Below are 16,041 nucleotides of genomic sequence, written 5' to 3' on the forward strand. Positions count from 1 at the left end.
AAGCTCATCACTTACCTTAAAAAAGTACTAACGACTCCAACTGACTCTTGAGGCAGTATATAAAATTGTCCCAATCTATTTTTATCATCTTAATAAGACATTTTTTTTTTTTTGTAAACCCGCTTTCAGCTTCACGCAAACTCAACTATTTGGTATCCGAAATATACCTTACCCATTTTTTGTTCTGTGTAATTACTCAAGATATTCTTCCATGAGACCTACTCTTCTTCCTCTACACGACCCTTGACACTGAGACATCCTTCAAGGAAGATCTTAAACAATCATTTCTCTATACAGAATGTTCACAGATATCTGAGCTTTGTCATCCCTGGAAACCTATATTTCACGATTTCTATTTTCTAAGGAACTGCCACATTCTGCTTCACTCTAATAGTCCAGTAGGCTATATAATCCCAAGACAGAGGTACCTGTATTTACCTTTGCTCAGAGTAGATACTCAAAAACTCTTATTTGCTTGTTGATATTTCCAGCTACAAAGCTTATTCTGATTCCTACATAACTCTAAGTCTTCTATTAAAATATGGCAGTACTGATCAAAAGGACTCTCTTATCCTTTTGAAAGAGCAATCATGAAACCCAGTACAGGAGAAAGACTCTGGTCTTTGGTGAATTAGGCACGGGCACTCGGCCTGAATTTCTTTTAACTTACATCTTTACTTAGGCTTCCATTTTTATGTTTTTCTCTCAGAATACAGGGATATTCTCTGGCCTTTTGCTTATTTCTGCTAGTAGCACTTAAGGATTAAATTTTTTCCTGACTTCTGGGATATACTATAAAGTACAATAATTGCCTTTCTAGGGTATTGTTAATCTCTAAAGCAACTCCCAAAGGTTGTGCAGAAAAATAACACTAAAGGATTACATAATGAATCTCAGTGTTTCTTTTTAAGATTCAAATGAGCTGCCAGTCAACCTAAGTGGCATTGAAGGCATGGGGGGAGGGCCGAAATAATTGAAGCTAATATACATGAGGTGATGTTTGTCCATATATTTATGTCAATCAATTCTAACATTAAGAGAAAAGAAAAATACTGTAACAACTTCCATAAGCACCCTTTTTTTTCTAGATCTCTTCCCATTTATACAATCTTACCATATTACCAAAAATGAGTTAAAACGCAGAAGGAAAAGAAGGGGAAAAGAGGTAGAAGGAAAACAGATGAATCTAAGCTGAAAATTATCATAACTACAATTTTTTTCTGCTGAAAAGTTTTTCCAATAGCTATACTCTTTCTCAGGTTTTATTTATACCCATGACTTTGTGATAGAAGACAATAGTTTTCCCAATAAGTGTCCCTATTGAAATGTAAAGTAAATTAAAAATAATAACTATAGTGAAACTATAGATTATTTAGAGTGAATGGGTAGAAAACCACTTACCCCCAGTTGCCACAGTGATTTCTCGTAGAAAATGGCCATAAAATGGAAAATCGAAAGATAGATTCACTCTCTGCAAGGAACAACAACCAGAAAAGAAAATCAATAATGTGCATAATAGTAAATGTAAAATGAAAAGTCTTCCACTTAAAAAAAAAAAAATGATGCTTCTACTTTGCACCACTATGACTGCAGTTGGCTATTTGAACCTGATTCCTAAATGACAATAAAGGATTTCTTTTTTTCTGGTAATTAAGTGTTCGAAGTATGTGAGAAGGAAAAAAGTTGTGCTGTGATGGTCTGTTGGTTTGTTCTTCGCTTACAAAAGGAATCTGGAAGTTTCTGCTGCAATTTAAGCTACCTCTCTTAATATCACTATTGCCTTTTAGTTGTCCACTGAGAATCAGTTCAGTTTTCATGGTAACCAATTAGTTTTACAGTTCTTTTTGGTTTGATTAGTTTTCTCCAAAATAGTAGAGCATGTTATCTGCCAAGTTTCATTGGATACAACATCAAAAAAAAGTATTTTATGTAATTATACATTCAATTTGTTTTCTGTACATCCCATAATGAAAGGTAGTTTCATGGAACAAGATACCCTGCACTGTGATTTAGACCTGCGGATATTTTTATTTTTGGTGTGATGAGCTCTCCAGATTTAGTATATTATGTCCACTTTCAAAAGCAGAGTTGAAGAATAAAAAAATGCTGGTTATCAGAGAACTACTTTTCTTTGCATAGAAGAAAACTAGAGAGACTCGAGAAGAAAGCTCATAAATTTTACCCTTCTCTTTTCTAAAAAGGGGATTGAGGCTTTTAATTTTATTTGTATGTATTTTAATTTATTATTATATATTATATGTATATATTATATATTTATATTATTGACAAATATTTATATATTATTGTTTTTATATATCAGATATATCTATACATTCAACATACAATTTATACAATAAATATACACACAGAGTATATATAGTAAAATAAAAACAAAACACAAGGCAAAACAAAAACCCTAGATTTTTCATAGTGAAGTGATATGAACCAGACATTTTATCATTAGACAAAAAGCAAGAAAAGCAGTGAGTTATAACAAAGGTGACCAACTGAAATAAAAGGATCCTGAGGGGAATTAATTAGTTGGTTTAGAACCCCACAGCACATACAAACTACATATAGCAAAAGGCTTTTTTGTTAAAATTCAACAGTCTCTATATTATAGCTCTCCCAATATACAAATTAAAAAAAAACAGAGAAGTACACCTAGATTGAATTTTGCTCATTCCAATTTTGCAAATGATTGCTTTTTTATATCCATCAGAGATTTCTAATGACTTATTTTGGCATGAAATTAATGATTCAAAATTTACAGTAACTTTCAATTAGTTTTTCATTTCCTCCTTTTTAATGAAAGTTGCATCTTCAGAAAGGGTTTATCACCATTTCTAATTTTTGCTGACTAATGGCAACAATAAAACCCATTTTCACTGCACTAACTGAAATGAGTGGTTATTAATTGCCCTCAAATAAAAGGTTTAATGGCAAAATCACTTATCTCACAAAGACATCAAAAATAATTTTTATAAAGGCACTTGCTGTGGTGTATCATTCTTCATCATTTTAATTTATTTTCATACTGATGAGCAAATTGGTAAAATTTACCATCCATAGGCATCCTCACTTCCAAACTAAGAGTTGGGTTTAAACATACATTGTTAACAAATGCTATTATTTACTACCACAGATGAACCGGAAGAATATGAAATATTCTTTCAATATTTCAGTATTTTTAGAAGATGGAGGTGCATAAGTATATAAGTTAAAGACTCTGTTTCTGAGAAGAAAATAGGCTCTGAAAGAAAATTTGCTATTATATGATCATGAAGAAAAATGGCTGAAATGTTTTCATGTATAAATTACCAGTTTACCTTAGTTACCACCATGACAACCTCAATGACTCTGATAAAGAACTTAGCAATGGAAATTTAGAAAGACGTTACCTTCTCAATACTTGTGAAATCCACTCATTTTTTCTGTGGGTAATAGTTCCCAAATGTAGGTGGTTAATAATTTCCTCATAGTGTCTTGGCTCCATTTCCCCTAGAATTTGTTCTCCATACCGTCTAGCATATCACTCCCCCACTTCATTCAATCTAGATCCTGCCATCTCTACAATCATATCAAAATAGTGACCATGAGTTCTAAGACCAAACACTAACTGGCCCCTACTACCTCACAAATTTCTCTTCCCATTTTATGTTCCAGCCAGTCTTCTAGAACATCTTTTAGTTCCTGTAACTGCCACCTTTAAGCCTTGGCTCTGGTACTGCTACATGATGTCTCTTCTGACTGTCATACTCTTTCAACCTTGGTTGGTCATGGCTTCCATATTCTTTAAGCCTTGGCTCAGTTTGGTTGGTGCTCTAAATATCAACACTGACATAAAGACTTAGGGGCAGATAGTTTGTATGGAGTTATTTTGGTTAAGTGTGAGAAGATTCATTACTTAAGCATCCTTTAGCTACGTAATAAAAAATAAAGAAGAAAGACCCCAAGTTGTACATTCAACAAGGGACTCTTCTGCAACCAGAAAGGCTAACAGAACCCTGGAATTTGTCACAAAAAGCCACTGTAAACAAAAGCCACCGTAATATTGAAACATGCTTTGTACTTTACCCTGTCTTGGATCTCACCCCTTAAGCAATATATCTATGTAGAGGGACGAAGGGTTCAGCAAACCTGTCATGTGATTATTAATTAACAGTCTGGGAAAAATATAAAATAAAAGCTCAGAAGTGAAATTCTCAAGAGCATGCGTGACATAAATAAGATCAACTGAATTTGCTACTTCCTTACACTCTGTGGAAAGCAGTGAATTATTTGAAAGGAGAAATGGTAATTTTGAGACAAGCAAGCACATATGACTTCTCCATATGGGGGAGGATAAATTTATGAAACATTCTTTGAAGAGTTTGTACAGGTTTATAAATAGATCCCAGGTGGTCTGGTGCAGATTCATGGCAGGTACAGCCATGCACAACTGTGACCTTTAAAACCACATCACAATCTCCCACAATGCACCCCATAAAATTGCTGTTGGGAACAGACTATCAGACTCAATTAGGGCCATCCTACTAGACCTCTAAGAGTGTCTGCACCTCTTACTGCCTCTTCTACAGATTCTTCTTATGCTAATTGCTGTCTGTTTCAGACTAATTATTATGATCTCTGCTAATTCTTTTTTAATAACACGGGAATTGTAATCCTAAGTAAACACTATTCTAGTTTAACTTGTTTGCCTATTTCTCACCAGTATTACAACAATAAATTAATTTGCCAATGCCTGTAACACTTTAAAGACAGAAGCCTCTTAATACAAGTTAAGTATATGGAGTGGGCACATTTATCATCTTGAAGGCCATTTTTTATAATGTCATTAATAAAAACTGCTTTTTTATTTTAAGACTTTTTTAAAAAGACATCTTATGTACAGTAATAAAGCTTCACTTTCCTGGTTCCCCCAAGTGTTTATTTCATTTTTAAGACATAATCCTGATAAAAAGAGCTTGGAGCTTGCTGCAAGAAAATCAGTAGTGACTAAACTTTAAGTAATTGCTGCTTTCATGAGCTCATGATAGCAAAGTGTCCAAAGAATTTTAGGGATAATTCACTTATTGGAGAATGAATTCATGAATCAATCATTAATATTTAGCTACATATTTTAACATTTTATTTTCAGTCATTCAAATCATTTGATGTTTGAGGAGCACACATTTGTATCTTGTAGCTGTCAAATAGGTGGGATATTATTATTATTATTATTGGCAAAATGTGGTCTGTATTATTTTTCCCAAAAACATTTCAAAAAATAATCAAATAAATCTTGAGACATATGATTTTCAATTTGTTTATTTATGGCAAGCCTTAACATTGAGAGGAACTGCAAAATTTAAGAAAAATCATGTTTTTTGCTTTATTTACATGAGTATATCTAGTGACACTAGATTTCATCTGGAATACCTGAATAAATGATCTCATTTCCAATACGATTTATATATCTAGTAAATAAGAATGATTCAATAATCATTCTTCTTAGGATAACGTTTTTGTAGCTAACTATGAATAAACTTAATTTCTTAATTGTGATATGATATATCCTTCCAGAATGCACAAAACAATTGAGTAATTTTCTTGAACCTGGGTAAAGTCCACATAAAACTCATTTACCTATAAGTGCTTAGAATCGATCACCAGAGCCTTCCTCCTTTACCAATCAGAAAACACACATTTTGTAATCTTCTTTTAATGGAGCCTGATGAAGCTTTATTTTTCAATTTGCAATGGTTCTTTTCTCGTTTTTAATGATCTAGCATGGGTTTGGACTCAGAGAGACTTGAAATTATATCCCTGCTTTGGTGCTTAGTAGCTGTGTGATTTCATAAATTATTTAGCCTACTTAAGCCACAGTTTGCTCATCTGTAGTCAAGACGTTTCTTCAAGGGTTTATTATAAGGATCAAATGACCAAATAACATGTGGACCTTCATAAGCACTGAGTCAATGATGGTGAATATTACATTACACACACGAAGGTGCCTAGCATAGCAATAGTTCCTTGGAACTAGTTTCCTAAACAAAAATAGCTCCCTATTTGATTCCTAACAAAGAGCTGGAAGTGATGGGATGTCTGTTGTCTCTAATATCAATGCAGGCAAACTGCTTTACCAATAGAACCAATATCACCATTAGATACTATGTTCTGAGCCATGTTATGATGCTCTCATGTTTGTTATATTGGAATAATCACAACTACTATATTTATTGGTGTTAGGAAAATAGAATTAGCATTAAATACATCAGCCATTATGCAAGTATTTTGTCTGTATTTGTCAAGACTGAATGCTAAAATTAGAAGTTGGAAGTAAGATAAGAAACAGGATATTTGCATAGTCACAAAGTATCTTGCAAAAGATACCTGATCATCACAAAAGGAAACATAGTAACTTCACAGTGAAGGAACAGAATCTGGAAGACATCACCCAAAGCTGGTGATCAAAGTTAACATCACTAGTCACGTACCTCCTGATATGATGCACAATGAAGGACAAAATACCATTTCTGTAATACCACAAAAAGTAATTTTTGCCAAAAGCAGAGACCCATGTTAAAACATGAAGAACAGTAGACAAACCCCAAATCAGAGACATTATATGAAGTAACAGACCATTACTCGTCAGAAGCATCAAGTTCACAAAAAGACAAAGAAAGTCTGAAAAACTATCATAGATTGAAGGATGCTAGGATATTGGACAAATACATGCAATGTAGGTCTTAGAGTGGATTCTAAATAAGAAAAACAGATGGTCTGGGAACAATTAACAAATATGAACAAGGCCTACAGATTAGTTAAGAGTATAGGACAAGTGTTGATATCTTGGTATCAATAATTATACCATGAATATATAAGGTATTGACATTTGGGAAGCTAGGTAAAAGCTATATGGGAACTCTTTCAATGTTTCTTGAAAGTTTTTTTAATAAGCCTGAAATTAAAAAACAACAACAACTTCACGCACACACAAAACAAAATAATAAGTTCTAACCACTAGAAGTACTAAAGCTAGAATTTTAATCCACATATGTTTGACCCCAAAACTCTTGAGTTTTTTTTTTAAAGATTTTATTTATTTATTTGACAGACAGAGATCACAAGTAGGCAGAGAGGCAGGCAGAAAGAGAGAGAGGGAAGTAGGCTCCCCACTAGCAGAGAGCTCGATGCGAGACTTGATCCCAGGACCCTGAGATCATGACCTGAGCTGAAGGCAGCGGCTTAATCCACTGAGCCACCCCGGCACCCCAAAACTTTTGAGTTTTGATCACTATATTATTCCATCCCCCTTCTTCTATACCAGGTGTTTCTTTTCCTACCTTTTATCAGACCTTCCATAACTGTGTTTTCTACCTGGGACCCTTAATACTGTCAGTTATTCATGTTTTTGTTCTTGGTAGACATAAGAATTTCCTTTAAAATGTAGTAATAATAAGACATAGTCAGAAGGCGCTTATATGCATGAAGCCAAAGCCATAAAAAAAGAGAAAATTGAAAAATGTACAGTGTTCTTCAAGGAAACTCGGGATCTCAGGGCCTGGATGGACTGAGCCGTGCTGGGTGGAGCCACAGTGAGCCATGCACCATGAGGCCTGATGGCCACACACAGGTCCCTTCTCAACAGACATGCACACAGACTGAACTCCTTTTTTTTTTTTTTTTTTGCACATGTGCGGCGTGGATGCTTCCATTTCCTACCCTCCAATGACAGATCCAGGGTTCCTATTTTCTAAACTTAGAGAACATTTGTTTTCTTTTTTACAATTCTCAATGGTAATTGCTTGTCACTGGTTTATTCACCCAGGCCACTGAAATTGATCTCCTCACAACAGTAACATAAACTGAGACAGGAGAGGGATACAAAGGTGGGCACATAGACATGTATGTATGCAGATGTAGAAACAGAAAAATTTAAGTGGACGGGTTTCCCCAATAAGCAACTCCTAAAGAGAGAAAATGGGTGATAGAGGGCATATACCTGTAAGCAGCAGCGATACCAACTTCTTTGATGGCCTCTGAAGTAAAAATCCTGTTTAGGCCATAAATGAGCTGAGTGTATTCCAGAAATAAAACAGCTATAGTGGCCAGTATAACTCATAATATTTTGACCATGGAAAAACTTTTTTTTTTTTTTTTTGGTAAAAATACAATGTTAACCACCTTTCAAAGCCCATGTGGACAGGACATGATTGTTAATCCAGTGACTAAAAACACTGGAAACCTAATTAAAAGATCAAAACGTTCATGGAAAGGGGCTAATCAATATGTAAATATAAGGACAAGAGACTGGCTATTCCTTTCAGAAATAAAGCCCATCAATTGAATTGATTTTCTGAGTTAGAAATTCTAACTGCCTCAGCACTTTTTTCCTAACAGAACTAAGAACTTAATTAACCCCGCATATTGAATGACGCTCTGCATGGGACTGTGCCTATACTGGCAAACAAAATGGACACACTGAGCATTTACCTGATGCTCTTTAAAGGAATTAGAGGTGAAGCGAACTGTCACCCTATCTTTTGACCTCTCGCATTGCATAGTTCCCAGCGAACACTTGGCTTGCGGTAGCTTGCCCTGTATTTGCACATGTTGAAAATTATTCAAAGTAGTTTTTGTGAATATTTGCCATTCAGGCAGGGTGCAGAACAACACTGTTCAGGGGAACAGAGAAAGAGTAACAGGATTGTATAAAGAAGTCCTAGGAGGGTGGGTGGGAGGAGGACGAGAACCAGAAGCCACGTCTGGATTTTTCCACACTGTTCTAGAAGCAAGGCAGTGGATTCCGTCAGGCGTCTCAAGCTGAAGGGCACATGAGAATCATCTGGGGGTACTTGTTAAAATACAGATTCTGATTCTGCAGGTCTTGGGGTGAAGGGGTTGAAATTCTGCACTTCTAACAAACTTCTAGGGCTGCTGATACTGCCCCTAGGGACCCCACTTGGAGCAGCAAGGCTCTATGTCACATAATGGTCTTTGAAACATAAAAAGAGTGTCGTAAGGAAAACTTAGCAAGCGTGAAATGTGTTAAAAGGGTAAATAGACTGCATTCTGGATAACATTGTCACTTTGCCTGGTAACACTTATATGGCCTGAAATTTTCCATTTCAGGGACTGAGGGATAGAGGTACCTGCTAGCCAGGCAGTGGCTCACTAAGCACTGAGCAGTGACTTGGAACCACAGGATACCAAAGGCAATGACACTTGTGTTTTGTCCTTGACCAGTGAACCTCCAACAGGGCAGGGCAAGAAAAATATTCCTATGGATGCTCCTTTGCTGTTTGCAAAGGTCCTCTCTTGCCTCAGTTGATTACAATCTGTCTTCCCTTCTTTCTCATCAGTGGAAAATAACTGTGTTAAAAGGGTTAAATGTTTGCATGATGATTGTTAACATTAATGTAACGGACATCTCTAGCACCATGCCAGCCACTGAGTTGAGCATTGCATAAATGGTAAATCATTTAATACTAATGACAACCTGGGACGGTAGATACTGTGTTCCCATTTTACAGATAAGAAAAGTGATGAACAGAGAGTAAATAACACACTCAAAGTCACCCAGGAGTAGTCAGCAAAGTGAGGAATCAAATCCAGGCAGCCTGTTTCAAAGTCTGTATATTTAAACATGATATCAAGTTGCCTTTCAACTGAGATGTTAAGATTTGGCATTAAACGAGGGCCAAGTTTATCAGAAGAATAAATAAACAATTCAAAACTTGATTACAGGTTGAAATTGAAATTTAGGATAAGTTCAGTTTTACCTCTTCATCTTCCTCTGCTAACGTCTCTTTTTTAACTTTTTATTTGGAAATCATTTAAAATTTAAGTTACAAAGAGCCTTTTATATTGTTTATACAGATTCACTAATGTCTAACATTTTACCACAATTGGAAACTTCTGGATTTTTCAAAATCTGTGAAAAATGATGCCTCCCAACACAGCTCCTGGGATTTGTTCCCTTAGAAAACTTACCTGTCTCTACAATCTACCCTGTAGGGGATTAGGGCTTAGGTGCCTAATCCCTGGCCCATTTATCAGCAATGAACCTTACTTGGCATTTCTTCTCAGGTAGCAGCTGCTGCATGATAAGACATTCCTGGCAATTCATCACCAACTGAGAGTGGCTATCGGTGGTTTACTTCTAGTCCCACTGGCATTTTAACAGAGCACCTCCAGTAAATAAGGAAATAGACACCCACTTTCTGGGTCTGGAAACTGAGGCACAGCAGAAATTCTAATGGGAAGCCAACTTATAAACAAACAATGAAAGATTCTGACTATTTTCCTTAGGGTAAGCAATAGGGTATAACTTGGTAAAAGGAAAGAGGCAAAAATAAAGGTAGTGCAAATTAGTATTATATATTTTTAAAGATTTATTTATTTTAGTGAGAGAGAGAGAAAGAGGCATGAGTGGAAGGGACAGAGGGAGAGGGAGAGAGAATTCCAAGCAGACTCTACATTGAGCACAGAACCCAGCACAGGGCTCCATCTCAAGGATCCTGAGATCACGACCTGAGCTGAAACCAAGAGCTAGATGCCTAACTGACTGTGCCAACAGGCACCCTGGTATAACCAATATTTTTAAAAGTTCTAAAATACTAGCTTGTCCAAGAAATACCAATTGCAAAATGTCTTAAATTTTTTTATATTCTATAATTTCAGATTTTTCATAGGAATTAAGTATATTTTCTTTCAGTAGTATTCACTCTTAAAGAATATTATATTCCATGTTTTGCTGACTTTTCTGTGTTATAAAATATTTCCTGCAAAAGAGTCACATGAAAGCTTTATCATTTTACAACTTCAGGGTGAGAATATGTTTTGCACTCATGTTTTGTAAAATTAAGTGTTAGTAGGTCTTCGTGGGCTCATGGAGACATCTCAGAAAAGATGATCAAAAATAGGTTGGAGAAGAGAATCTAGAAGGAAAAACAGGAGTAAATGAACTTATTTATTCCACCTGAGACATGGCTGTGGGGTCCCTGTTAGGAGCTTTATGATTATGAAAGTTTCATGCAAATGAAATCTCAGACCAAGAAGGTTCTAGAGAAGCCTCAAGTGTCTGCCTCACTTGTGACTTTGAAAGCTGGGCAGAGATTTATCGATCTAGAATTATTTTACAGCTGTCCCTGGTCAGAGAGTATGAATAAGGTTACCTCCAAGACTCTAATTTTACACAAATAATGGTAAGTCATCCACTAAAGACCCATATGGAGAAATAAGATTGAATTGAACTGAAATATGATGAATTAGAGTATGATTTCTTTTTAAAGTATGCTTTTGGATTGGAAAACTAAGACTTGTTACATGCATTAAAATTGATCACTGTAGGGTTCATAAAGCTATCTTTAAGACTCTCCAAAGTCCCTTCTCTGTCTGAAGTGGTTCCTAGATTCACAGGAAGATCTCAAGGGTAGCTTAAATAATTACTAATATACATCTATGTAGGTAATTGTATCAGTAAAACATGTTTACTAAACTCAGCATATTAGGTTAGCCTAAGGAACATTTAATCTATGTTATTAAAGCCATCAGCAGGAGAAGGAATAGATCTTTCTGTGTATTTAAAATGACTGGCTTTAAGGCAGGTGGACCAACATTTCCCTGGGATGCAGAGGAACAGAACTCAGCTACTCTCATCTCATGTTAGTTTCGTGGAGTGGAACAAAGACATGCCTTTATTTTCCATAAAAGTCCCTCAACTAAAACTTTCTTCAGGACACAGACAATTATTCTCAAAATTGATAAGTGACTTAAGTACAATAATAATAGTAAAATAACCTAATTAAACCAAAATTTTGGCAGAGAGACTCATGGAGACACAACTCATGCCAGTCGGTCATTAAACTAGTGGAAAATCCCAAGATCAAAGGCCAATAAAGCCAGGTTGATGAACGGTTAGGTCTTGCTTGAAATGGAGCAGCTCACATGACAGAAAGAAGCAAGTTTAGCCAACCAGTCACAGTCAAAATAAATAAAAGCAACTTATTGTTAGTGTGAACAGAACTCAGGCAAAAATGTGTGGTCTAGATTTCTGCCTAAAAGAGACAGCAAATTACACTGACTTCTGAGTTAATCATTTAGAAAAATAACAACTTCTCAACAGATTTTCTGGTGCACAGGAAAAAATTAAATTGTGCAGTATGAGAAAACAACTGATCAAATCACCACAGACAACCAAATTTAGCCCACCAACAGCAACATTATGTAAATGAAAGACCCATGGAAATGTTAGTTGGAATGGTGTTACGTTCCTGGACAAAAAAAAAAAAAAAAAGAGAGAGAGAGAAAGAGTGAGGCAGGGAGGGGGAGAGGGGAGAGAATCTCAAGCAGACTCCCCACTGAGCAATCCTGAGATCATGACCTGAGCCAAAATCAAGAGTCGGACACTTAACCGACTGAGCTGCCCAGGTATCTCAACTTAATTAATATTTTAAAATGATGGCTTCTGTGCATCTTCATATAGTCTGAGGATCTCCACTGAGAGTAGTCCAATTTTCAAAATTAAAAAAAAAAAAGACCACATCAAAAAACATACAAGTTCCATAAAAAAAAAAAAAACCTTACCTGAACTATGACAGAGATAGAGAGCAGAATTTCATTTATTTTTGCTTGGGTTTCTTATATAAAGAATCAATCTTTCTACCAACAAATAGATAAAAAAAAATGTTAAGCTAAGAGCATGCTTACATTTGGCCAAGAGCACACTGGTGTTTTCTTGGGGAAAAAAAAAATTATGGAGCTACAACATAGATAAAAATAGAGATGTATATCTATCTACTGGAGAATCCTGAAGAGCTCTTGGGATTAACTTATTTGGGGATTGTTTTTTGTTATAAAGAATAAGGCCTCTCAAATAGCACTGCCTTACAATCTCATTTTTATTTACTATTTTCAGCATCCTTTCAAATCCATTTCATTTTTATTCTTAAAGTAGCACTAGAAGGTAATCAAGGCAGGTATTTTTTTCCCCTTTTCCTCCAAGTTATAAAACTAATACACAGAGAGGCCAGAGACTAAGAAAATGAGTTTTGGAGCCAAGGTTTCATGACTTCCGTGACCCTGGATTCCTTCTACCAGGACAGTGGTACTTCTCTAGGAATTGTGAATCAGAATTTCATAAACTCTGTTTTCAGAAAGCAAAATAATTCTTATTTGTCTGGCTGTGGCATTAAACTTTGTGTCCCACAACAAATTAAATAATATGGATATAGAAATACAGAAGAAAATATCAAACGTGTGGAATTTGAAGGTTCACACAGAGGAAAAGAAACAAGTGGGATGAGTTCCTAGGTTTATAGTCTGAAACTTCTAGATCTGCAGTCTGACAACTGTGTGACTTTGAATAAAGGACAAAAAATCTAAATAAGTTCCAGTACTTGAATATCAAGTATCTGGCTCATTGCTTGCCATATGGTGGGGACTTAGACAAATTTTCACTATCCCTCGTCTATGAAAACATGCTTCTTCCTCTAATCTATCAAAGTTAAAACTAGGTTTTAACACCTGTTTTTTTTTTTTTCACAATAATGATTTAAGAAATGTGATTCAAACAAAAAGGACAATGGAGAGATCATAATCAAGTTATAGCACACATATGTAATATACATACTAATGAGTATGGTTTACATTCTCAAAGGAAAAAGAAATTAATGGGTTTTGGCTTGTGAAGGATTTGAAACGAATGATTTCTAAGTTTTCCTCCGCCCTGAAATTATAAAATATTATTGTGGAAAGGAGAAAAGGGAAAGCTCTTACTTCAATTCTACTCTCTTCCTTTTACTAGAATATTACTATAAGACTCCAAAATGCTGTTTAGACTGCCTTTGTAAATGATGGTGGTGGAGGGGAAAATATTTCTTTAAAAAATCATGCTGGGGGCACCTGGGTGGCTCAGTTGGTTAAGTGGCTAACTCTCGATTTTGGCTCAGGTCATCATCGTGGGGTCCTGGGTTTGAGCCAGTGACCTGTCTCTGTGCCTGCGGTGGGAGGAGGGTCTCTCTTTCTCCCTCTCCCCTTACCCCCTCCCAGCTTGAGTGCATGCATGCACATTCTCTCGTATCCTCTCTCTCTAAAAATAAATAAATCTTTTAAAAATTATCATGCTTTCAAGTCAGACATTCTTTTCCCTTCCTCTGAGCCATTCCACAGCAGCCTGGGAGGGAGAGTGAAGCTGCATCTTCAGGGACACCCAGTCTTTCCCAGTTTTCTCATTTGCCTCCGGCTTATCCAGGGCTGGGTTAGTTAGCCAAATGCTTTTGAGTCTGCCCTTAGATACAGATTTTTTTTCTCTTTTTTTTGTCTAATTTGTTGACAGAACGTATATCCTTGGTCATGAAAATTACACCATTGGGTGATAAGATTTGAGAAACATCCATCTTCCCTTAGAGCTTAAATTTAAGTCCTGTTTCCAGCTAAATTACCAGAGAGCTTTACACCAAGGATTATGATGCTTACGACATCAAACAAACCTAATTAATAAAGTGGATGTGACATGTCCTGTTTGTCATTTTCCCTTGTGCTAAAGCCCCTCAGTAACATCATGGGGGGAGTAGCAGCAGTTGGTGCCTAGGTTGTGTGTGTGTTGTGTGGGGGTAGGAGGGAGGGTGTTTATGGACCCTAGGGAGCCCCCTGGTCATAATGCATTGCAGTTCTGTCCTCAACCTGATTCTTCTCCCAGGAAGAAGAATTTGGAAATCTCAGACTAATATTTAACAGACACACTGAACAAAACAAGAATGTTTGTAGAAAAATTTTTAAAAATATTGTATTAACTAAATGTGTAAGTTCCAACATAAGAATATACTTAAGTGAAGGACTCTAAATGGTGAAGTTTTCCAGGAAAAAGAAAACAAAACACTAAGAAATATTATCAATTCTGTTGTTGTAAATGGAAGCCTGTACCTAGGGGTGTGTGTGTGTGTGTGTGTGTGTGTGTGTGTGTGTGTTCTGTTGATAGCGATAGGGAAAATGGGTATAGGACCAGTTTCTAACTCTAAGAAATGTTTTCTGATGGCTAAAACTCTTGTTAAAAAACAAAACAAAGCAAAATAAAACAAAACAAAACAAAACAAGGTATGACAATGACAGAGTAGCTAAAATGAAAGTTTCTACCAATGGTAAGTATTTTGATGTCTATGTAGGAACACCAGCTAAGTCACAAGCAGAAGCTCAAGCATTTGCATTTAAGCCAATCTTTGGTGTTGAAAGCAACAGTGTTTCTCCCACACTACCAGTAAGAAAAAAAATGGCTATTACAGCATCATGATTTTTCTTGAAACTAATCAGAGACTTGAGGCCACATGGCTACTAAGGGAGCCCTCTTCCCAACAGAAAAAATATTCTTCGAGGAAAGAATATTCAAGACATTCAAACTGCTGCACTTTTGGAAGAGCAGAGGAAATTATAAAAGTGTGTAAGCAGAAATCCACTAACAGTTTAACTGATAACCTTCATTCTTGCCTAGAGGTTTCATTCACAGCGGCTGACACCACAGTTGGGCCAATTTATGGAAACTTCCTTCAACGGGATGCACCCAACATGTGAACTTTAGCAAAGGGCATTTTACACTATTAGATACTGTAATATAGTGGGAAGACTGTCAAATGCAAGAAATTTCTGATAGACACTGTCCTAATCTAATCTTTCTCATTTTCTCTTCTTTTGAAAATCTGTTCTAAATCCAACAGTGAATCATTTCTGAATCTGTCATCTTGCCCGGGGTTGCCTGAATATGGAATAGAAAAGGGATGACGGAATTCAGTAAGGCGAGATGGCTCCTTTGTTTGCTTCTCAGTCTCAGAAAACTTGTGCTCCACACTGACAATTCAGTGAATCATCACACGGTAAGTTATTAATTTCCATTTTAACTGTTAGAAGTTGATTTCTTGGAAAGAAGAAAGTCTACATATATACAATGAAGGATTTTGGCTAAAACTTTTGATATAACCATCAAATCCGTGCCTCTTTAAATCATGTAAGCCATTGACTCTGTTAGTTCTATCTTTAAATCAGTAATGGCAATTACATTTGAAA

At 36.0% G+C, this 16,041-nt stretch overlaps 1 protein-coding gene across 1 annotated transcript in view; it reads right to left on the bottom strand.

The window, feature by feature from the left end:
* Positions 1 to 16,041, bottom strand: part of PLXDC2 (plexin domain containing 2) — a 469,330-nt gene that overhangs the window by 225,947 nt on the left and 227,342 nt on the right. The window contains exon 5 of the mRNA XM_004757588.3: positions 1,402 to 1,471. Within this exon, the coding sequence (XP_004757645.1) occupies positions 1,402 to 1,471 (70 nt within the window). The remainder of the gene's footprint in view (positions 1 to 1,401; positions 1,472 to 16,041) is intronic.

Source organism: Mustela putorius, unplaced genomic scaffold (genome assembly GCF_011764305.1).
Source record: "Mustela putorius furo isolate JIRA1106 unplaced genomic scaffold, ASM1176430v1.1 tig00000827_pilon_pilon_pilon, whole genome shotgun sequence".
Classification (NCBI taxonomy): Eukaryota; Metazoa; Chordata; class Mammalia; order Carnivora; family Mustelidae; genus Mustela; species Mustela putorius.